General features: G+C 42.2%; 1 protein-coding gene across 3 annotated transcripts in view; it reads right to left on the reverse strand.

Moving 5' to 3' along the window:
* Positions 1-24,594, reverse strand: part of PPM1H (protein phosphatase, Mg2+/Mn2+ dependent 1H) — a 284,632-nt gene that overhangs the window by 142,925 nt on the left and 117,113 nt on the right. For all 3 annotated transcript variants that reach the window (XR_499243.3, XR_012094526.1, XM_008003881.3), the window contains exons 3-4: positions 13,957-14,301; positions 900-1,012 (exon numbers count right to left, since the gene is read on the reverse strand). Coding sequence is in view for 1 of the 3 variants with exons in the window: in XM_008003881.3 (XP_008002072.1) it covers positions 900-1,012; positions 13,957-14,301 (458 nt within the window). In the remaining 2 variants the exon portion in view is untranslated. The remainder of the gene's footprint in view (positions 1-899; positions 1,013-13,956; positions 14,302-24,594) is intronic.

Genomic DNA, 24,594 nt, shown 5'->3' on the forward strand with positions numbered 1-24,594 from the left:
CCTTCAGCGGGGGGAAAAGTTCTGTACTTTTACTACTTCCAGAATAGTCAGTTCTTTGGAAAAGGTCCTACTCTCAGGCCGGCATATTTTGTTATGAAAGCGGTGGACCAGTGTGTAATACATGTTAGAATATTTGTTGAAAAAGCTGTAATTTAAAAATTCCCCACATTAAAAGTGAAGAAGCTTCAGTTATTGAAAAGAAAATCACAACTGCCCGGTGTGGTGGTGCAACCTGTAATCCCAGCTACTCAGGCGCTGAGGTGGGAGGATTGTTTGAGCCCAGGAATTTGAGTCTAGCTTGGGCAACATAGTGAGACCCTGTCTCTAATTTTTAAAAAATAAATGAAATAAAAACATAAATGTATCTTATTCCCTGGCAATGCTGGATAAAGGAAGGGTTAACAACGATCTCTTGGCCAAAATTTCCTTTAGTTGAACCCGGACGTGAGGTGACTGCAGCTTCTACGGGAATGTGCATAAAAGGAGAAGCTTCTGGGAGAGAACAGTACAAAGTCACTAAGTAAAAATGGAGTCAACTGGGGAGTCATCCCAGGCTCCCTTCCAAACACCCAAGGCACTCGAATCCCTTTCCTTCCTCCTCATCAGTCTCACATGTTATGCTCCTGCTAAGTTTTCATTGAGAAGCAGGTTCTGAAGTCAAAAAAACGTTTGAATACTACTGGTTTAGATTTATCACAGACATGTACATGAACTGCTATATGCATAAGTAAGAGACTGCCTTTACCTTGTAATACCAACCTGATTGCTCTTAAATGCATTTTCATTCTGATGTAGAAGGCCTGTCTTTAATTATTTCTAATCATTTAATTTTTTGAGACAAAATAAAAACATCAGAAGGCATTAGAAATTGGCAAGAATCAGACAGCTCATTTGCTTACCTGCTATCCCCAGCATTTGCAACATACAGCTTCCCCAAAAGGCAAATCACAATGAGGGCTGTGCAACCACCAGATATATTATATGAACTCCTCTCTCGTTCTATCTGTAGGTCCTGGAGAAAAAAACAGAGTTAGTGTTGGATCGTGTAGGATGTATAGCAAAAGCTTTCTCACCTTCACTCTCTTTACAGTCCTCAGACTCTGAATGTGCTTCAAGAAGGGACTAGAAAAATCTTTAGTGCTTGCTTTCCTACCACCTAATGAGCATTTCTGGAGAGGACACTGGCATAAAACTGCCACATATTAGACCATTTGTGAACCAGAGACAGGAAACAATAGACAGCAAACAGAAACAATCAGACAAAAATGCAAATGAAATGTAAGTTGTATTCAGTAAATATCACAGCTTATGGAAAATTTAGTCTTTGTGGATTGCATGAGCTGCCATGTGAAACATACACCAGAGAGGCTGAGAATGCCAAGTACTTGGACCTGATCAATGTTTTGTTTTGTTTTGTTTGTTTTTCTGAAGACAGGGTCTGGCTCTGTCACCCAGGCTGGAGTGCAGTGGCCCAATCTCAGCTCACTGCAACCTCTGCTTCCCAGGCTCAAGCGATCCTCCCACCTCAGCCTTCCGAGTACCTGGGACCACAGGTGTGCGCCACTACACCCGGATAATTTTTGTATTTTTGGTAGAGATGGGGTCCTCCCACATTGTCCAGGCTGGTCTTGAACTCCTGTGCTCAAGCAATCTGCCTGCCTTGGCCTCCCAAAGTGCTGGGATTATAGGCACCAGCCACTGCGCCCAGCCTTGCCTTTTTAAAGAGAAGGTTTGCTCTGTCACCCAGGCTGGAGTGCAGTGGTATGATCATAGCTCACTGCAGCCTTGACCTCCTGGGCTCAAGCCTCCTGCCTTAGCCTCCTGGGTAGCTGAGACTACAGGTCTATACAGCCACCACACCCAGCTAACTTTTCTATTTTTTGTGGGGAAAAGGTCTCACTATGTTGCCCAGGCTGGTCTCAAACTCTTGGCTTCAAACAATCCTGTCTCAGCCTTCCAAAGCGCTAGGCCGCCATACCCAGCCCAGACTTGATCAATGTTTTAAACTCCAAAATCTTGGATAAATAGTCTCTTTTACAGATAAATTACAGAAAGATGTCTTCTGTTCAACACAGGCAGGAGTCAACCCATGACTTATAGGGCAAAGACTTATAATGACTTATAAATGACTTAAAATGACTTAAATTATAAATGACTTATAATGACTTAAATGATTTAAAATGACTTATAGGGCTTCTGAACTCTGACTTGACTTTTCCCACAGTCACCAATTTACAGTGGTAACGCGTTCATAATAATTAGAAACATTCATTGAGAACTTTCTCTACGTCAGGCAGTGTGCTGAGCACTTTATACTCAAACTCTCATATCATCCTCACGACCGTCACTAGGAACCTCATTGTTTAGTTGCAGAGAAGTGGGGGTAGCCTGCCCATATTTACCTGGCTAGAGTCTAGGTTCCAACCTGGCTGTCTTCCAAAGCTTGTGTTGTTACCTGCCACCTAATGAGGCCTCCCCAATAAATTAATAGTAAAAATAGACCAACATTGACATCATCAAGACAGATATCTGTGAAATTCTGTTAGCGATAGAAGCAAAGGTTCTGTTACCTCAGAAAAATTGGAGTTAGTAAGATACACTGAATGCCTGGCTAAAATAATGCCAAATCTTCCAGTGGTAATCTACTACTTTTGTGCGGAGGGAAGGAAAATGAGGGCTGGCTAAAAATTACAGGAAGAGGAAGAAATGGTGACGTTGATGGTGTTGTTGGCGGGTGTAGGGTCAGGCCACTATTGTAATCCTGAGAATCCCACAGAGTTAGAGCTCAGCTGCTTCAACCAGCCTCCTCATGGAAAAGGGGGAGAGAAGTCAAGACTCCAGCATTTACCAGCAACTGCTTTGCTCTAGGGGCCAGAGATGGTAACATAAAAAGGATAAATCACCAATGGGAAACTGGAAACAGAAGAGGTTGACCTTAGGGATATCATACTGGTTAAAGAGTAAGTGGAAGCCAGTCACGGTGGCTAATACCTGTAATTCCAATACTTTGGGAGGCAGAGACAGGAGGATCACTTGAGGCCAGGAGTTCAAGACCAGCCTGGGCAACATAGTGATACCCCCATCTCTACAAAAAATAATTAGCTGGATGTGGTGGCACATGACTGTAGTCTTAGCTACTTGGGAGGCTGAGGATAGAGGATCTCTTGAGTCCAGGAGTTCGAGGCTGCAGTAAGCCATGGTCACGCCACTGCACTTCAACTGGGGTTACAGAGCAAGACCCTATCTCAAAAACAAAAACAGAACAACAACAAAAACCAGTAAATAGAGAAAAAACACAAAGCCAGGACTTGGGAGAGACCCACACACTGGGAGTGAGCTGGGTAAGAGGTTGGGAGAAGGGAGCTGGGGAGTCACAGGGAAGAGGTAGGAATACGTGTTGGGGATGTAGGGGTTTACAAACAACTGAGGAAACACTTTGATATGCGAGTGAACAGCAGCAGCAAAAGCTGCAGAAGCATCAAGCATGGGGCGAACTTCAAAGGACTATGTGGGATTTTTAACATTTACTTCAACTGTGTATAAATTAGCTTTCTTAAAGGACTGTCATGAGTCTAAATTAGCTGGCATGTGTGAGGGGCTTAGCAGGATATCTAGACCCTTCCTGCAGCCTAGAAGCTTCAACATTGAGAGCGGTGACCTTTCTTGCTCACCTTAGGCCCTCAACACCTAGGTTAGGCCAGGTAAATGGTAGTTTAATAAATGTCTATTCAATGGACAAATGTAGAAATAAATTTTAAATTTTTTATCTCCCTATCCGCTTACCTCTGCCTTAATATGATAAATGGATTCCACAATTCACAAATGAAAAGCTTACAATGCTAATGCTTGCTGAGATAATAGTTAAGCAGAAACCCATTTTTCAATTAAAATGCTCGATTGACAAAAGTGGTTATCAGAACCTACACAAGAGTGGCAGGAGACTGGAGGATGAAGAGGAGGGGCATGGGTGTCGGGTGGGAAGAATTAGTTTAAGGAAATACAAGAGAGGAGAAGGAAAACATTAAGATGCCTGTTTAACCTCCAAGAAAACCCATAAAAACAGAACCCCAAACCCTACTGACAAAGGAGTTTGTGGATGGAACTGCTATTTTTTTTCCTTTTTTTGGATTTAAAGAACTCATATAAAGCTGATACTATGATAGACACATATTTTACTAAATTAATACATAAATTGATAAAGAGTCTACATCCAATATATCAAAAGGAACTACTCAGCTACCAAGACTATTTTTTCACTGTCAGAATCAATATTTGCTTGAATACCTAAAAGGCTGAAAGACAATATTTATTAAAAATTATTTGAACACGCCAGGCTTGGTGGCTCACGCCTGTAATCCCAGTACTTTGGGAAGCTGAGGCAGGTGGATCACCTGAGGTCAGGATTTTGAGACCAGCCTGACCAACATGACGAAACCCTGTCTCTGCTAAAAATACAAAAAAAAGTTAGCTGGGCTTGGTGGTGTGCGCCTATAGTCCAAGCTACTCGGGAGGCTGAGATAGGAGAATTGCTTGAACCCAGGAGCCGGAGGTTGCAGTGAGCCAAGATCGTGCCACACCACTGCACTCTAGCCTGGGCAACAGAGCGAGACTCCATCTCAAAAAGTTATTTGAACACCTACTGCTTGTATATTGTATATAGACTAGAATGTGAATGGTGTTTGTGTGATAGACTTGATCAAACCACTAGTACGATCCAAAAGGTAGAATCGTTATGGTGCAAAAAGTCCACGTAACAGGGCTGTCCAAGGCAACAGATTCCTCTGGGACTCAGTTAAGCAAGTTCGGGCTACACCACAGGTAGGTACATTATTTATCATGGTTTCTATCACAAGAAATTCTGCTTAGAAAATTATGTAATCCTTAAGAAAAAAAATCAAGGTAAAGAGCTCAACACTAAAACTTTTCTGCTTTAACTTTGGGGGAAACATTCCAGTTAGCTTACCCATTTAACCCCTCGCTATTATATTAATAGTGTGACTCAATATTTTTTTCTAATTGATTTCATTATTTCTTTCACCTTTTTCTACGTTCAGCTATACTCCCTCGGTAGCTCCCCCAAATAAGGAATGCTAAATTTGGCAGCACTTTCTCATAAAGAGTGAACTTAACTACTTTTTAATCCAAGAAACTTTGCTAACATGTGCATGCGTTTGCCACTTCCCTCCCCCACATTCGTGTGGGGACATAAGTGTGCATACATGCACATGTGCACACACACTTTGATTACAGGTGTCCTCTCTGGGATCATGGTGGGAAGGATTTGAAAGACGTGTTTCCATAGACTTCATCTTCCCTGAAGGATTCACTGTCGTTAAAACACACTCTTCTATTTCTTCTAAAACCGTGTGCAACTAGAACATATTCTAAAAATAATTGCTTCCCTCCCCCTCCTCCCTAGAAGCCAAAATAGCACATTTATTTTTTCCCTACATACACCACCTACTCCTCTTTAAAAGATGTTTCACAAAATCTTAGTACTGAAAGGAACACTAACGGACCATCTGGCTGGTTCTTTTACTATCAGAGCAAACATGACAAATTAAGTCAATAAAGATACATTTACCATTGCATGATCTACATTTTTTCTTCAAATCCTCGCCTTTCAGATTAGGTTACGTTTTTAATATTCTAGATAATAAATAAAAACATGGAACTACTTTTTTTAAAACCTCAAGTTTTTGGTATTTTTACAAAAATCAGTGAAATCATGGAAAAAAACCGCTTACTGCTTTGTACTAAGCAAGGACTGATTTAGAATATCTCCCCATTTTAGCTGTCAATGAACCCTGAGCCATGTGTCTAGAATAAACTGACTAGCAAAACACATGCATATACTGTCATTCAAGTATGGTCTAAAAGGATCACTTAAATGACTCATAAGATTCAGTTAACAAGATAATTGATTTATCTGCTTCATCAATAGTCCTGAAGACCTTCCATGGCAACTTTCTAGGTAGCAGGACTGAGTTATCTTCTGTTGTGTCTGCTTAAATACTACATTTAAGCGAGGTTAATCTTTAAATCAAACAATAGATCCAGTTTTTAAGATGTGGGATTTTATTTTGCTCCTTGTTGCAAGGAGAAACGGGAGCAGAGAAAGCAAATAGAGGGCCAGGGGCGGTAGCTCACGCCTGTAATCCCAGCACTTTAGGAGGCTGAGGCAAGCAGATCACCTGAGGTTGGGTGGTGGAGACCAGCCTGACCAACACTTAGAAACCCCGTCTCTACTGAAAATACAAAATTAGTCTGGTGTGGTGGCACATGCTTGTAATCCCAGCTACTTGGGAGGCGGAGGCAGGAGAACTACTTGAACCCGGGAGGCAGAGGTTGTGGTGAGTCCAGATCGCACCAAGCAGAGATCGCACCATTGCACTCCAGCCTGGGCAACAAGAGAGAAACTCCGTTTCAAAAAAAGAAAAGAAAAAAAAAAAAAAGAAAGAAAAGCAAACAGAGATGTGTGTGTAATGAGACTAATTCAGCAGGAAAGAAGTGTAAGCGAAAAATATTGCCCGGGATGGTAATAATTTGATTTGAAAGTCCTATAGATGATGCAACTCCAAGGTCATTCTTTGTTTTCTACCAAATTCAAGTTGCAAAAGGAAAGCAATATCCGGTTGCAGAAAGGAGCAAGTGTTGGGTAGTTTCAACAGGACCTGGCAGCTCCCCCTAGCTGAGTTAAAACACGGCTCTGAGCACATTGCTAATAGTGTCAGTCACAAATAATCAGATTCTGCATGGTTTTAGTATCCAAATCTGATCCGGGTTTATTCTGAGAACAAGGCCATCTGCCAGCCAGGCAATGGGGAAGAAAAACCAGCACTCTACTGCCTACTATTTCCACCTGCTGGCTGCTGGTGGAATCACAGGCTCATTCCTTCCTAGAGGAACTTCCTGTTCTAACAAAAAGAAAACAAAACCAACTTAAATAAAGACAGCTATGTGGGTTCCCAATTTACCATTAATATGCTAATTTTGGAAAACACTAATTTATTATAATTAATCTAGAAACACTAATTTATAGATTTCTAAACTATAACCTTTGCCCCCTTTTCGTCACAATGTCACCATGTATTTATACAGTTTTTACCAACAAAGCCTACTGCCTGGTATTTCCATTTACCCAGTGATAGAATTACATCTAGTAGTTCCATAAGTTAAAATATTGCCATTTTCTTCCCTTCTTAAGAACCGACTGTGACGGGGAATCTAGACCCACTCTTAAAAGGAGATAGAACTCTGAGATCCTCCTGGCTATGTCCAGAACTCAAATCCCATAGTTAACAGGTTAAAAGGGTAATCACTGCTAACTTGGTTCTGATCTCTGGGAGGGCAAAGGCTTCCTGTAAGTAACCCTGCAGTGGAATCGACTTCCTCCATGGGTCTGAAATGTTGAATATTCAACCATGTTTTTGGGAGGGTGGAGAAGTAGGGAGAAGGTTTGAAATCAGGACTTAGAAGACACTTGTCTTATTTATACCTGTTGTCCTAGGCTAAGCAACAATATAAATCTAATAGGTGACAAAACAGAGCTAAGCCAGGCCTTGCTGGGAAGCAGAATTGAAGTCAGTCAGAAAATTCCTGAGATTTTGGTCCTTTAGGAAAAAGCCAAGGCTCACTTTTCATAGTGGACACAGGAGGGATTTGCTACATAGCCTTCGCAGTATGAAGGAAGATCTGAGATACAATCAGGGGGTCGTAGGGGCACACCTACCTCTGACAGCGTGCGCAGTAAGTATTAAAAACCAGTGGTCAGAGGTCACCTTCACCACAAGCCCCACACCGTGCCAGGCAACCCGAGGACCAAAGATGAAAAGCGCTGCTCTCAAAGAAGCCTAGAGTATTTGATGAAACTGTTACCATCTGTCCTCATTGGAAGCATTTTTTTCTTCTGTTCATCTGTAGTTTGTGACTAGTGCCTACTTTTTCCCCAGAAATAGGTACTATTTATTCTGACTTGAGTGCTTCCGAACATTTTTAACAATGTTTCCCTTTGGGAAAGGTATCAACATTTCACTACCTCCTTTTGTTATTTAGAATATCAAAATAAATCAGATATTGCATATTTCTATATTCATATAACATGGGACTACAAATGTCCCCAGATAAAAGATCTTTTGTTTTGTTTTTGAGACAGAGTTTCACTCCGTTGCCCAGGCTAGGGTGCAGTGGTGTGATCTCAGCTTACCACAACCTCTGTCTCCAGAGTTCAAATGATTCTCATGCCTCAGCCTCCCAAGTAGCTGGGATTACAGGCATGCACCACCACACCTGGCTAAATTTTTTGTAATTTTATAGAGACAGGGTTTCGCCATGTTGGCTAGGCTGGTCTCAAACTCCTGGCCTCAAGTGATCTGCCCACCTGGGCCTCCCAAAGTGCTGGGATTATAGACGTGAACCAAAGTGCCTGACCATAAGATCTTATCTTTTACTTCCTCAGTGGTGTCTAAAAGAATACTGATTTTAAGATGTAAGCTCAATAAATACTAGTGACTGAGAAGAACAGTTCTTAGTGGAAAAAACACAAACTGTTTTTCCTCTGTTCTTAGCCCACGACAACCAATACAGATTTCTGTGACCAAATGTGTGAGAATTTTCCTCCACATACCCAGCAAGCAATCAGTTCTGCAGAAGACACCAGCTGTGCATCCTCCAATTCAATTCCACACTATTATGTACTTGAAGATAACATCAGATTCCACAGGTTGAGGGCTCAGTCCCCGAACTGACCCCCACTTCTGATGCCAATCGCAAGCCCCAGGTTGGTTTACCTGTGCTTCTGACCGACCAGCTATAAATCTGGGTTCCCAAGAGCCCCCTTCTCCTAGGGTTTGATTAATTTGCTAGAGTGGCTCACAGAAATCAGGAAAAAATTACGTACATTTGCTAGTTCATTCTAAAGGATATTACAAAGGATACAGATGAGGAGATGCATAGGGTGCGGAGCTTCCATGCCCTCGTGATCCTCCAGGAACCTCCACGTGTTCAGCTACCCAGAAGCTCGCTGAGCCCTATCCTCTCGGGCCTTTATGGAGACCTCATGACATAGGCATGGGTGATTTAAATCATCAGCTGTTAGTGATCAACTCAACCTTCAGCCCTTCTCCCCTCCCATGAGGTTGAGGATACATGTGCGCGTGTATGCACACACACACACCCCCAAATTATTGGGGCCAATCTAAATTAGGCTATTCTTTCATTTTATTCACTGTAATACACCTGATATCTACATTATCCACGGCAGCTTACTGTGTGATTCTACTTAGTTGCGCAGCCCTCTAATCCTGCCTTGGTCTTTTTGATGTACAGACCCCATCCTGAATCTATCCAGAGGCTGCCAGCCACCAGTCATCTCATTAGGATACAAAAAGATACTTATCACTTTGAAGATTTCAAGGATTTTAGGAGTTGTATGTCAGGACATGGTGTTGAAGACAGAATATCATAATATCACAGCATTTCATTGAGGGAAAAGACAAACAGATGGTGACAGCAAGGAGGTAGACAGAAACAAAGAGAGAGTCCAAAGAATTCTGATTCCACATTGTTGAGCTATTATAAACAAAGCAAAAACCCCCAGTGAAGGAGAAGCTCTGTTTTTAAGGATATTGTGACACTTGGAATCTCCAGAGGGACAGCTGCATAGATGTCATCAGTGAGGTAAATTAGAGACTTAGGTGCAAGGCTTGGGGAACTTTACTTTTAGGGATTAAAAATGGAAGAGAAGGCAAGAGAGCCACAAAGCCGAAATGCCCTATGACAAAACTCACTTAATATTGAATTTCCTATCATATAAAATCAGAGTGGCACAAAACCTGCAATACCTAAAGAACATCTAGAAACAGGAAAATTAGACAGTGGGTGGCTATTGCGGTAGAAAAAAAAAAAAAGTTTAGGAATGATCTGGAAAATCCAAAGCTGTCCTGCTGTAGACAGTGGTGTGAGCTGTCCTCCGGTTGCCTGGCACAGTGTGGGGCTTGTGGGTATTTCAAAAAACCAAAGGTTTACACGGTGAGGCAATGACTCTCAAAAACTTACTATTGAGAGGGGGAGGAAAGAAAAAGGAGTTGGCATTGGCCTTCCAGCTATTATTTTGAAGCTGGTATAATTTCTGTGCTGTGGATTCTGAAGCTCACCTTAAGCAATTTAATAAGGATAAGGCATTGTTTCTATGAAACTGGAGTATAGTTTTTCTGAAATCTCTGATGAAGCAAAGAAAGACAAGAGCATCTGTGATTAAAAAGAAGACTTATCATCCAAAGACGGTCACATTTGAGAGTGAAAGGGGAGAGTATTAACAATTACCCTGAGACAGCAGGTACCCACTGGCCCAGTCCCCAGCAAAGCACAAGGTATGGCCACCCTTCCAGGTGTCATAAGGACCAAAGAATGGATGAGCTTCTCACATAATAAGGTCAACCAGTAAGGTGCTGTAAACCAAAAAATATCTGAGACAGGTCTCAATCCATTCAGTTTATTTTGCCAAGGGTAAGGACACGCCTGGAAGGAAAAAAACCACAGATCACAGAGACAGTCTGTGGTCTGTACCTTTCTCCAAAGATGAATTTGAGGGCTCAGTATTTAAAGGGAAAATTGGGCCAGAGGGGAAAGAGGGAGGGTATGGTCATCCACATATTCCAAGAGAAAAGGAGCAGGTAGGGGATAGTCTGGGGCTCCAGAAATCAGTAAATCAACACATTCCGTAAGATAAGGTGAACACAGAGTAGCTACCTGTGGAGATATTCAACAATTCATCTGTAGTATCTGCTTAGGAATAAAAGGAAACGCAGTTTCTTGCATGACTCAGCTTTCAGCTTAATTTTTTTTCCTAATAATTTCCAATTTCCATAGTGGATCGGAGGCCCAGTTTTTATTTTCCTTTCACAGTACAAAGCCCCGGTAGGCATTAGGCAGGTTGGGGACCTAGACGGACCATCTGGGGAAAAAAGTGTGAAGAGGAAGCTACAGCATGGGGGTAAACCTGAGAGGAATACAAAGGGAAAAGACATGGCTTAAAGCTAAAAGTTCATGATATGGCACACCTGGGCCTGGGTCTCCACGGGGGGCTCCACCCTTCCTCCTCATTCACCTGGCATTGCTACATTTAAGATCTATCTTCCACTACAGCAACGTTGGCTTGCTCCCTTTGGCCCACCTGGGTTTTTTCTCAGGCTGGGTTTGTTACCCAGGTTGCCTGAGCCCAGGGCATTCATTCTCCCCACCCTGCCCTGCACATGTCTGCTCTACTTCTGCACCCCTGCACGCCAGCATCACCTCCCCAGGGAAACTTTCCCTTCATCTCTTCACCAGACTCCTGTGTCACCCTGTATTTCCCCTCTCAAGGCTCCTCCCATTTATATTTTACTTGTTTAACACCCATCTTTGCCTTAAGTGGCTCAATGTTCTTTTCCCAGTCAGGCCTGACTTCTAGTTGGTTCTCAACAAATATTATCGATTGAATGAATTACACATGAAAATGAAGCAAACAATCTTTATTTTTGCTGGGGACTAAGTTTCCAAGAAAAATTTGAGGTGATGAATTGGTTCATTGAAAGTTGAAATATTTTTAAAATGAGCCTCTTAAGTATTTTTCTGAATGAACCTTTCTTTGCCAGCACAGTTGTTAAGAGCAACCCTGAGCCATCAACGGGCAGGAACAGCCTGAGGCCCCTGTGCAGCCCTGGGTCAGTGTGACATTGGCCTCTAGTGGACAAAACTGAGAATGCAGCAGCTCCAGGCAAAAGATGTCCTCTGGCACTAGTCACAACGGAAGGAAATTAAAATCCCAACATTTCCTTTATTTTTCACTTTTACCATGCAGACTGAATTTCCTCCCATTACGAGGAGAGCCCATTGTCAAATTTTTGCCTAAGTAATTAAAAAAATAAACTCAATGCTTGGTATTCTGAGTATTAGTGTCTAGAAACATTTATTGACATCAGAGCTTCTAGAGAGGCAGAAAGTGAGATATTACACCACGACTGAGTGACTGGGTAGGAGTCAATTTTCCTACCTTCATTCCTTTTTTCCTAAATAATCTTTTTCAGCCTCCTGGTATTTTATTGGGATTGCAGGGTTGCAGGCTATCAGACAGTCTTGAGATGGAAGTGCCTTTTATTTTTACATTTTTATTCTTTATTTTTTAAGAGATGGGGTTTTGCTGTGTTGCAGAAGCTGGAATACAGTGGCCATTTACTGGCACAAAAAAGCACTGGAGTTATAACCTGCTGTGTATCTGACCTGGGCCGGGTCACCCCTCCTCAGGCATCCCGGTGGTGCTCTGCTCCAAGGAGGTCACCACATTGACACTGAACCCACATGACAGCTCAGAACTCCTGGGCTCAAACAATCCTCCGGCCTCAGCCTCCCAACTAGCTGGAATGACAGGCAGTGCACCACTACCACACCCAGCAAGGTGCATTTTAAACCACCTGCTAGTCAAAGGGTAAATGTTATCTCTGTAACAAGGAGAGAAAAAGCTGAGACCAAAGAAGGGATACATTTAAATAAAAAGAGGATGGAAATTTGAGGGGTGAATATATGAACTATTTTTGCCTTACAAACAAATCAGATGACAATACGTATTGTCATTATTTATGTATTGTCATTATTTATGTCATTATTTATACGTATTTTCCCTCTTAGCACACTACCTGATGCCGTGAGATCCTGGAACATGCACCGTGTGCCTACTCGGTTCTGGCGAGATGCTTCTTGCTGCTTTGACTTCATTTAACAGCTTCTCATCACTTCGTAATCTCCAGGTTTTAAGGCCATGACCGCCCACTTGCCTAACTCAAGCCCTTAGAAATATCCTTAAATATCTCTTATTCTTTATCTGTATGCAGGCTGCCCAGCAAGAAAGAAAATCTTCAAAACCAAAATAATTGGCTCAGGATAAAGTAAGCTCAGAGAGGGAAAGAGCTGGCATAGAACAAAGCACAGGCAGCTTCTATGTGCACTCCTGCCAGGCAGAGGGGGGGCAGCAAGGGACAGTGAGAGCTGTGGCACTCTCCCGAGGATATGCTCAGGAGTGAGGCCAACAGGGAAGGATGATAAACTCCCGATCAGACCCATTCAGATGGAAACGAACAGACAAATCCACATGCCTGGGTAAGACTAAGACTTCTTCGATATTGGCCCCTGGCTCTGTTCTCCTCCAGCACTTTGTCTGCAGTGTGAACCACATTCCCAGTTGTGGCAAAACAGCCATTCTTAGATCACATCTGTATAGGATGGGGACATTTGAGCACTTTCCTAAACCCTGTTTCCCCCAACACTGGACTTTATACACATCTGTAAAACAGATGGTGATCATGCTCACATCCAAGTGCAATCGTACCAGCTGGCATCAATATGAATATAGGAAATAAAAGCGATAAGGCCTGTATTTAATAAGCCTATGACCTCATGCACTGTCTCTTTCATCTTCTTTTATTATTTTTTTCTTTTTTTTGAGACCCGGTCTCGCTCTGTTGCTCAGGCTGCAGCGCAGTGGCACAATCTCGGCTCACTGCAACCTCTGTCTCCCGGGATCAAACAATTCTCCCGCCTCAGCCTCCCGAGTAGCTGGGATTACAGGCAACTGCCATTATGCCCGGCTAATTTTTGTATTTTTGTAGAGATGGGGTTTCACCATGTTGGCCAGGCTGGTCTTGAACTCCTGACCTTCCACCTCGGCTTCCCAAAATGCTGGGATTTCAAGCGTGAGCCACCGCACCCAGCCTTCTACATTTTTGCCAGCAACTGGTGCCAGGAACTCTGTCTGCTGCCAATTTCTATTGGGAATGGAAGCCCCATTATCACAGGCGGCCATCCGGGTGGAGCCGGGCAGCAAAACCGTACGCTTTCTGGGAGCCGTCCAGGAAGGACAGACAGACCTGGCGCAGGCGCCCGACTGGCCCTGCTGCCCCAGGAATACCTCCCAGGAATACCTACCATTTCCTTGAATGCACTTTCAAGCGCCCCGATGACCAGGCACTCGTGGGGAATCTTCTTCTCAGTAAAGAAGCGCGTGGGGGGCGTGCTAGGGGAGCCCGGAGCCCCCACCCCTCCGCGCAGGGACGCTGCCCGGGTCAGAGTCCGGCTGTTGGCAGGCGTGTTCTCAGGCTCCTCCCCTAGGCAGGTGGGGGGCAGGACGGCGGAGTTCTTCAGGATGTCCACGATGTCCTGCAGCTGCTCCGTGACGTGGTGCTGCAGCAGGCGCGACGCCACCACCGCTGCCCCGGACCCTGCGTGCCCGTCAAACAGCGACCAATAGTGGCAGGAAACACCCTCAGATTCCTGTGGGAGAGGACGACAAGGAGTGAGAACGCTGTGGTCTTTGCCCCAGGGTCATACAGATTGTGCAACACCTGTGGGACTGAGCGTCCACTTGGTTGTCTGTCTGTCGTCTGCAAACAATGCAGTCAAAACATAGCAAACAAAACAAAACAAAACAAAACAAAACGCTCAGGGAAGGGTCCCCAAATAAGTCACTATTGTTATCAGCACCAGAAGGATGAAGTGGTCCCTGCCTCCCCACCTAGCAAGTGAGCCCAAATGATCACATACTAAGCTACTACTTGGAGGGTGAGATCTACTTTAATTTGAGGTGTAAATGTTTGCATAAAACTCTCCTACAAACAGACAAGTCTGTTTGAGTCCAGCTTGAACATCTAACTCCTTACCTCCCGTCCTTTTTTTTTTTTTTTGAGATTGTCTCACTCTGTCACCTAGGTTGGAGTTCAGTGGCACGATCTAGACTCACTGCAAACTCCACCCAGGTTCAAGCAATTCTCATGCCTCAGTCTCTGGAGTAGCTGGGACTACAGGCACGTGCCACCACACCAAGCTAATTTTTCTTTTTTGTATTTTTAGTAGAGATGAGGTTTCACCATGTTGGCCAGGCTGGTCTCAAACTCCTGGCCTCAAGTGATCTGCCCACCTTGGCTTCCTAAAGTGCTGAGATTATCCCAAGGTGCTGGGATTATAGGCATGAGCCACCGTGCCTGGAACCTCCTATTTCATTCCCAGAGTATGTTTGGTCTGGGGCCTTGGAAAAAGGCCCTTTCTCAGGTTTTACAATGGGAAATAAGTAGACCCATTTTTCCCTTTCAGAGCCCTTAAATGCTGGGATAATTGTTCCATCTTTCTTGGTCTACATCCTGAATTTTTAGAACATGTTTTCACCCTAGACATCTAGTCTAGTCCAGGCCTCACAAGATGCAGCCAATTCAAATCTCCTCTTTATACTTTCCACCTCCCTTAGTTCTCCAGCTGATGTGGAGAACTAGTCTCCATCTGATGTGGACTCTCAGTCTCTCCATTCCCTCTTCCTGACTTACGGCTACATGCAACCCGTGGTTCCCTCACCTACGATGGGTTTAGTGGCTGCCGGTGGATTTCTAGACTATGTCAAGATGAGCACTTTTGAACCCATGTTTGAATTACACATGCATTAGATCTTAGAGAAAAGGAGCTCAATTATGATATAGCTGATAGAATAGAGAGCTCAGAAATAAACCCACACATATGTTGTCAACTAATCTTTGACAAGGGTACCAAGAATACACATTAGGGAAAGAAGAGTCTCTTCAATAAATGGTATTAGGAAAAGTGAATACCCCCGTGCAAAAGAATAAAATTGGGCCCTCTTCTTATATCATATACAGAAACCAACTCAAAATAGCCTAAAGTCTTAGATGTAAGACCTGAAATCATAAAACTCCTAGAAAAAAACATGGGGGAAAAAAACTCCTTGATATTGGTCTTGGCAATGATTATTTAGATATGATACCCAAAGCACAGGCAACAAAGGAAAAACAAACAAGTGGGACTACTAAAATGTTTCTACACAGCAAAGGAAGTAATCAACAAAACCAAAAGGTAGGTAGCCTATGGCATGAGAAGAAACACTTGCAAAGCATGTGTGTGATAAGGGGTTAATTTTCAAAATATACAAGAAACTCCTACAATTCTATTGCAAACAAAACAAAACAAGCAAGCCAATGAAAAAATGGGCAAAGGGCTTGTCATCAAAGATGACAAATGGCCAGCAGGCTTGTGAAAAGACGCTCACCATCGATACCTTTCATAAAACTCAGTGAACTGAAATTAAGGACCTTCCCCAACGAGATAAGGGGCATCTAAGGAAAATCTATAGCTCATATCATATTTCATGGTGAAATACTGAATGCTTTCCCATAACACTGGGCAAAATTAAAAAAAATGTATGCTCTCACTACTTCTATTCAACATCATACTGGAGAGTTCTAGATAGTCAAGAAAAAAGAAAAGGCCTAAAGATTGTGTAAGAAAATAGCTGGGCACAGTGGCTCATGCCTGTAATCCCAGCTACTCAGAAAGCTGAAATGGGAGAATCCCTTGAATCCAGGAGGAGGAGGTTGCAAGAGGCCAAGATCTTGCCACTGTATTCTAGCCTGGGGCGACAGAGTGACCCTGTCTCAAAAAAAAAAAAAAAAAAAAAAAAAAGAAAAGAAAAAAGATTGTTTAAGAAAATAAAGTTGCATTTATCCTGGCTTTGAGCAATTTGAGCATGATGTACCTTCGTGTCATTTTCTTCATGTTTCATGTGCTTGGAGTTTGTCTTTCTAGATCTGTGGACTTACAGTTATTTCATATCATTTAGAAAAATTTCACCCATTATTTCTTAAAAAAATTTTTGTTTGGTATCCTTCTCTCTTTTCTCGTTGGAAGAATCTAATTACACCTGTAGTAGTCCCTAGAGGTTGTCCCATAGCTCATTAAGGATGCTTTCATTTTTTCAATGGTTCATTTTGGTTAATTTCTACTGCAATGTATTAAACTCACTGTTTTCTTAATCTTTTTCATTTTATTAAAAAACGGACAAAGGATCTGAATAGACATTTCTCAAATTAAGACATGCAAGTGGCTAACAGGTATATGAAAAAGTGCTCAAAATCAATAATCATCAGGAAAATGCAAATCAAAACCACAATGAGAGCACCTCACACCTGTTAGGATCGCTATTATAAAAGAAAAAAACCAAAAAACGACACAAGTGTTAGGATGTGGAGAAAAAGGAACCTTCTGTTCTGTCAGCGGGAATGTAAATGAGTACAGCCATTACAGAAAACAGTATGGAGGTTCCTCAAAAAATTAAAAATAGAACCATCATATGAAGCAATTTTACTGCTGGTTATATAACAAAAGGAAATGAAATCAGTATCTATAGCCCAACGTTCATTGCAGCAGTATTCACAACAGTCAAGACACTGAAACAACCTTAGCATCCATCGATGAATGGTAAAGAAAATGTGGTGTATACTACTTACTTACAATAAGATATTATTCAGCCACAAAAAGAAGGAAATTCTGCCATTTGCAACAACATGAATGAACCTGGAGGGCATTATGCTAAGTGAAATAAGACAGACACAGAAAGACAAATACTGCTTGATCTCATATGTGGAATCTAAGAAAGAGTCAAACTCGTAGAAGCAGAGAGTAGAATGGTGGTTGCCAGGCGCTGGGGTTGAGGAAAATGGGGAGATAATGGTCAAAGGGTACAAAGTTTCAGTTATAAAATGAGTAAGTTCTGGGGATCTAATGTACAGTATAGTGACTATAATTAGTAACACTGTACTGTATATTGAAATTACCTAAGAGAGTAGATTTTAAGTGTCCTCAGCACAAACACACAAAAACTGGTAACTATGTAAGGGAATGGATGTATTAACTTGATTGTGGCAGTCATTTCACAATGTACCTATATATCAGATCATCCACACCTAAATACATGATTTCTGTCAATCACACTGCAATAAAACTGGGAAAAATAAAACATTACACTTGAAAAAATGTAACTAGAGGGGTAGGATATAAAACACTAAGAAAAATAAATATTTGGGATCTCTATTTTCAGAAAATTGATGGACAAAGAGATAAAGTATGCATATAACATCTACTGCTGACTAATTGGCTTGTCTACCCTACAGCAATAAATACTGAAGGCTTTTTTTTTGTTTTTTAACTGAAGCCATTAAATAAAATTCTTAGTATAATGCCAGTAGATACTGAGTAGGTATGGTGACATGAGCCATTACTCTGTGCTCTTTAAAACTTGATTTCCATTCAATTTTGTGCTAGGTGCTAAGAAATAAAATAGTTGATTTTTCATTCAACCAATATGTGATTTGAGCACTTTCTATGCAACAGGCTCTAGAGTAGGCAGTAGAAATAAAAGATTGGCTGAAAGAGATATCAAACATGGCTTGACCTTAATAGTCCAGTGGGGAAGATAAACACTGATTGATATGGTTTGGATTTGTGTCCCCTGCCAAACCTCAGGTTGAATTGTGATCCCCAGTGTTGGAGAAGGGGCCTGGTGGGAGGTGACTGCCTCATGGGGGTGGATTTCCCCTTGTTGTTCTTGCCACAGTGAGTGAATTCTCACGAGATCTGGTTGTTTAAAAGTGTGTAGCACCTCCCCCTTCACTATCTTCCTTCTCTGGCCATGTAAGACGTGCCTGCTTCCCCTTCACCTTCCACCACGACTGAACGTTTCCCTAAGGCCTCCCCAGTCATGCTTCCTGTACAGCCTGTGGACCAGTGAGCCAATTAAACCTCTTTTCTTTATAAATTACCCAGTTTCAGGTATTTCTTTAGAGAAGTGAGAGAACATACTAACACACTGATCAAATAATCACACATATAAACATAAGATCACAAGTCTGATCAAAGAGAGGACAAGGAGAAATTCTTAGTACTACAAGGCCAGCCTACAGAGGGACAGGACACATTGGAGAAGGCTTCCTGAGGACATCAGGACTAGGCCAAGGATGCATGGAAGTTCATGAGATAAGGAGGGGAGGGGAGAGACTGCCAAGCAGAGCAACAGCAGGTGCAAGGCCCCTGCGGTAGAAGGGGCATAGACTAAACCATGGCCATGTGGCTGAGCGGGAGAGTGAGGAGCAAGATGAGGGTGGAGAGAGAGGTAGCAGCGAGAACACTCATTTTTTACAGGACATGTGAAGGATCCTGGCTTAGCTTAAGTGTAACAACAACAGAAAAAACCATTGACTGAAGTGAGAATGACAAAATCAATTTATGTTTTTAAACGATCACTCAAGCTATTCTGTGAGATTAGAAGGGAAGTAAGGGTGAAAGTGATGATGCTAAGGTAGGAGGTAAACGCTGCCCTAAAAAACATTCAGTCACATTCCAGCCATAAGAAACACATATGAACAATGAAAAGCATCATAAAACAGAGGTATAAACAGTAAGAGCTCTAACTCACAGGAAAGTGGAAAGAACAATGATTACGGATGAGAAGATTTGAATTCTAATCCCATATTCAACACCAATCATCAGCTGAATGGAGGCAGGACAGGTGTTAGGCCACTAGCTGGTTGTCCCTTTTGCTTAATATTTCTATACCATGGTTCGTTGTTGTTGTTTTTTAATCCCTTGAACTAGATAAAAACAAGTTCATAATGAGATTTTAAAATCTTCAATGTCCTCCTATGCTAGGGGGATGTAAAGTGAGGGACATACTATTCGGGGAAATACAACACAGTGTGTGCTTAGAGTTCAGCTCAGCTGTTAAAAGTGTAAGAGACTCTAAGGTCAGAGAAACACATCCAGTTACAGGTCCAGAAAAACCTTCCCATCATTTATTTAGTTTTTGAGACAGGGTCTTGCTCTGTCACCCAGGCTGGAGTGCATTGGCACAACCATGACTTACTGAAGCCTCAACCTCCCAGGCTCAAGTGATCCTCCAGCATCCGCCTCTCAAGCAGCTGGGACTACAGGCGTGCACCACCACATCCAGCTCATTTTTGTATTTTTCAGAGATGAGGTTTTGCTATGTTGCCCAGGCTAGTGAAGTCCTGGGCTCAAGCAGTCCTCCTGCCTTAGCCTCCAAAAGTGCTGGGATTACAGGTATGAGGCACTGTGTTTGGCCACCCATCCCATCATTTAATGAACCTTATATAGCAGGCAATACTCTAAATGCTTTACAAATACAAACTCATTTAATCCTTACTCCGGTCCTCTGTGAGAGGTGTGGTAATTATCTGCATTTTATATTGTAGGAAAATGAGAGGCAGAGAATATAACCACTCTAGGTCACCATCTATTAAGTTATGCAGCAGAGACCAGAGTTCATGCTTTCAGCCACCAACCTCTTTGCTAAGGTGACCACCCCTACCCTATCCCCAGAGGGAAAACTTGCCTTAATTTATACATAGTGTCAGAGTCCATTTTTCTACTCTACAACCTGAGTTGCAACCAGAGTGATTTTTCCTAAAATACAAATTTGGTCATTTTCTTTTATGAGTCTAACAGCCTGCTCTATGGGCTGGCTCCTGTCCGTGAGCCTCTAGTTTGCAGTCTCTGATAATCTCTCCCCACATTCTAGACCTTACTCAATTCCCACCCACACCAAACTACCAAACTTGCAGCTCATCACAAACCACTAACCATCACCACCTCCTTTACATAACTTCCACCTGGCTTTCAGTACGCAGCTTAAATATCATCTCCTTCCAGAAGCTCCCACTGCACCCTAAGCACCATCTGGACAGTGACCTTGAGGGCTAGGGTGAGATTCCAGTCTGGCAAGGCAGACTGAGAAGCCTCTATTTACCACCTTGGGGGTACTAGTGAGATGTAATTCCTCTGTATCTAGTAGTGCTATGAAAGCTGCATGGCAAGAAAGAAGCACTAGAATTTAAAAGGCTCATGAAGGACTGCAAGAGGTGTTTCAAAGAACAATATGAGGCCAGAGAGGGCTACATGTGTTTGAAACGTGATCAAAATATTACAGATAATAAAAATCTATTTTCAAAGGTGGAATGATCAACCAGGTTTTGCTGTACCCTTATTTTATTTTGTTTCTGAGACAGAGTCTGTCACCCAGTCTGTAGTGCAGTGGTGCGATCTTGGCTCACTGCAGCCTCTGCCTCCCAGGCCCAAGTGATTATTCCGCTTCAGCCTCTCAAGTAGCTGGTACTGAGGCATGTGCCACCATGCCAGGCTAATTTTTTACTTTTAGCAGAGAGAGGGTTTCACCATGTTGGCCAAGCTGGTCTCAAACTCCTGGCTTCAAGTGATCCACCCACCTCAGCCTCCCAAAGTGCTGAGATCACAGGGGTGAGCTACCAGGCCCAGACTGTACACTTATTTTAAGAAGGATATGAGGATTCTCCCTTCTTTCCTACCTGGTTCTTCTCAAAATGATGCCATCAACTGCTGTAAGGTAAGCAAGACGGTTTGATGCATAAAGTCAGACCTGGGAACATGAAGGAATGAATGTTTCCTCAGTGTCACATGAGCAGTGAGGGGCCTTCATCAAGGTTAGGAGTCTAAGCCGGAGATAAGGTAGCCTGGGCAATGCAACTATGAATCTAAGAGATTGGCCTGGGGAATCACAAATGGTATGAACATGATGCTTTTAAAGCATCTGAAACCTACACATGTATTGCTTCACTGCTTAGAATCTTTGGTTACTCCCTACTGCCCTTAAAATGCCATTTTTTTTTCTCTTAGATGCTGACATGTCTTACAGACACTGAATGATCTAGTTACTATTCACTCTTCAGCACATCTCTTGCTTCTTTGAGTGGTCCTGAACGTCTCTCATTTCCTCTCTTCTAACTCTCAGTGACCTCTGGAACTATGACCATCATGTTTTTCTTCTGCCTGAAACACTGATCCCTATCTCTCTGCTTGGAAAACTATCCTTCAGTTTTTGGTGGAAGTGTGACCTATTCCGTCAAGCCTGCTTGGATCACCTCAGCCCCTGTGTATCCCATTTTCTGTACCAGTATGCATCAGCCCTGCTCACAGAGACTTTCTTGTGCCTCATTCACTCTGGTATTCCCAATGAGTGCCTCGTACAGAATAGATGTTCGCTACTTATTTAAATATACAAAGAAAGAAAAGGACAGAATGGTTTTTATTTTTTCAAAGCAATACAGTAGCTTGGCAAATAGGGATTTTATATAAGACACTTCACATTGGTAAAACAAACAGAATATCATAACCCTAACCTACTCCAGGATTGGGGATGACTTGATCTTGCTTTATTTACCCAGGACTATGTCCTCTCAGCTCCCTGAGGCCAAGTGTGCCAAGCAAATAAGGAGCCTGCATCTAGGACCCTGGGAATCTGAGAGGGGCTCCAAGGAAAGCAAAGAGACATTGCCATCTCTGGCTGTACTTGATTGCTGAGCCTCATGGTCCTACATAACCAATATGAAACTCACTCTCCCTCTCTCTCTCAATCCAATCTCTTCTGAGCTAGGGCACATCCATCCCTCATACTGTTGGCAAGGGAGGAACATCTCCTCAGTTTGGTATTCACTCTGAGTATAAGATTTTGTGTTTATATGGTAAATAAACAAGGTTTAAGCATTTACATTATTTAACAGTCCAAGGACAATTTTAGTTATTTAAAATGCTGAGTATTTACTTACACATTTTCAAATGAGTTAAAACAAACATATTCTATCTACCATATGTCTTAACATAGAAAGGCCACAGGCTTTAGATCAAGACAAATCTGGGTTCTGAAATTTACTACTATGTGACCTTAGGGAACTTAGTTAACTTCTCTCAACTCCATTTCCTTATTTGAAGAAGAAGATAAAGGACAGGGCAAAATGGTGGTATGAACAGTAGGATTGCTTCATGTAATGATACATGTCTTGGAGCCTCCTTTCCTATGTGCCAGGCTCCATGCTGGGCACTAGAGATACAGCAGAGAATGAAAATGTCATGGTTCCCAAGCTCTTGAACTAACAATCTAGAATATGATCAGGTAATTACAAGTGTGATGAGTGTTAGAAAAACAAAGTGCATATTACATGAGTGGATAACATGTATTAAATGTGCAGCTAACCATGGGGTATGGGGGGCACACAGGAAGGGGTATGGCCATGAAGGGATAGCAAGAAGGAGTTCTCTGTCATGATGAAACTGCTCTGAATCCTGGTTGCAGCAGTGATGATATGTATCTATGCATATGTTAAAATTCACAAAACTGTATACCAAAAGGAAAAAGTTAATTGTACTGTATATTTTAAAAATAATAAAACATATAGCACTGTGTTCAGCATATAGGAGTAGCAAAAACACTAGAAGTAATGGTAATTACTTATATTATTAAATAGCCTGGGGGCACACTGAGCAGGTGGAGAGACCAGGCTGCACATCTGAGCTCCTGACTTCCAATTCTGCCAAATGGGGCACTCATCTCGCTCTACTGTGTAACTCCTGTTGCTTCTGTTCACCTTTCTTATTTCCCCTAAAGGAAGTCTTAGTTCAAAGGACATCTGATATGGTTTGACTGTGTCTCCACCCAAATCTCATCTTGAACTGTAGATCTCATAATCCCCACATGTCATGGGAGGGACCCTGTTGGAGGTAATTGAATCATGGGGGAGGTCACCTCCATGCTGTTCTCGTGATAATGAGTTCTCAGAGATCTCATGGTTTTATAAGGGGCTTTCCCTCCCCTTTGCTCTGCACTTCTCCTTTCTGCCACCATGTGAAGAAGGATGTGTTTGCTTCCCCTTCCACCATGATTGTAAGTTTCCTGAGGCCTCCCCAGCCATGCTGAACTGTGAGTCAATTAAACCTCTTTCCTTTATAAATTACCCAATCTCTGGTATGTCTTTATTAGCAGCATGAGAATAAACTAATACAAATCTATCAAGCACCTATGTTTAATCCCCCTAACATCACAATAAAATGTGTGTCACTCCATTTTGCCAACAGTGAAACTGGGGTACAGATAGTTTCAGTAACTCTACTGGTATGTGGCAGAGATAGGATCTGAACCTAGTTCTTCAGACTCCAAGTTAAGGGATCTTTCCATCTTCCCAGTGGCACACAACTTTGTGTAATTAATCTCCTTGGCTTCTGTTACTCTGTGGTCTTTGCACTTCAGGGTTGCTTGCGTTATTTTAATTTGGTTATTGCTTACTAGTAACTGCATACGTGTCTGATTGCTAAAATGTTTCGGCAATGGCTCTGCATTACTCTTCTGGAAACTTCAGAAAATGTTGATAGGGCACCAGCACAGGATGCAAATCAGACCCTTCATAATTAGAGTAACCTAGCTCTTGACATAATACACTTTAATATTACTCATACTCATTTTAACAAATGTTTAACCTTATTTTTGCTCCAGATAAACATGAGTTAAATGTGTACTCCACTTGAAGAAAAACAGTATCAAGCCCCTTCCTGACTTACCATATAATTCAATTTGGCAGAAATCACTTCTGACTCACAAAACAATAACTTTGAGGCAGTTTTCCTCAAAATTGCACTCTAAATTATTTCATTTACAAAGAATCAGTCTTACACACAATTTATAACACACATATGCCTACCTACCTCTGTTCAGGAATACATCTGCAGCCTGATGAAGGAAGATTCCAGAAGGTGAATAATTGAGAGCTTAAAAATTCTGTTTCTCTTTTAGGCTTTCTCTACAGTAGGCTCACTATTACATTCTCTTCTTGCAAAGGAAACTGCTTTTTAATGATTTTATTTTCCTTTTCCCATTTTTCAAAAAATCTAGTATGCCAGAACTTAGTGAGT

This window comes from Chlorocebus sabaeus, chromosome 11 (assembly GCF_047675955.1).
Source record: "Chlorocebus sabaeus isolate Y175 chromosome 11, mChlSab1.0.hap1, whole genome shotgun sequence".
Classification (NCBI taxonomy): Eukaryota; Metazoa; Chordata; class Mammalia; order Primates; family Cercopithecidae; genus Chlorocebus; species Chlorocebus sabaeus.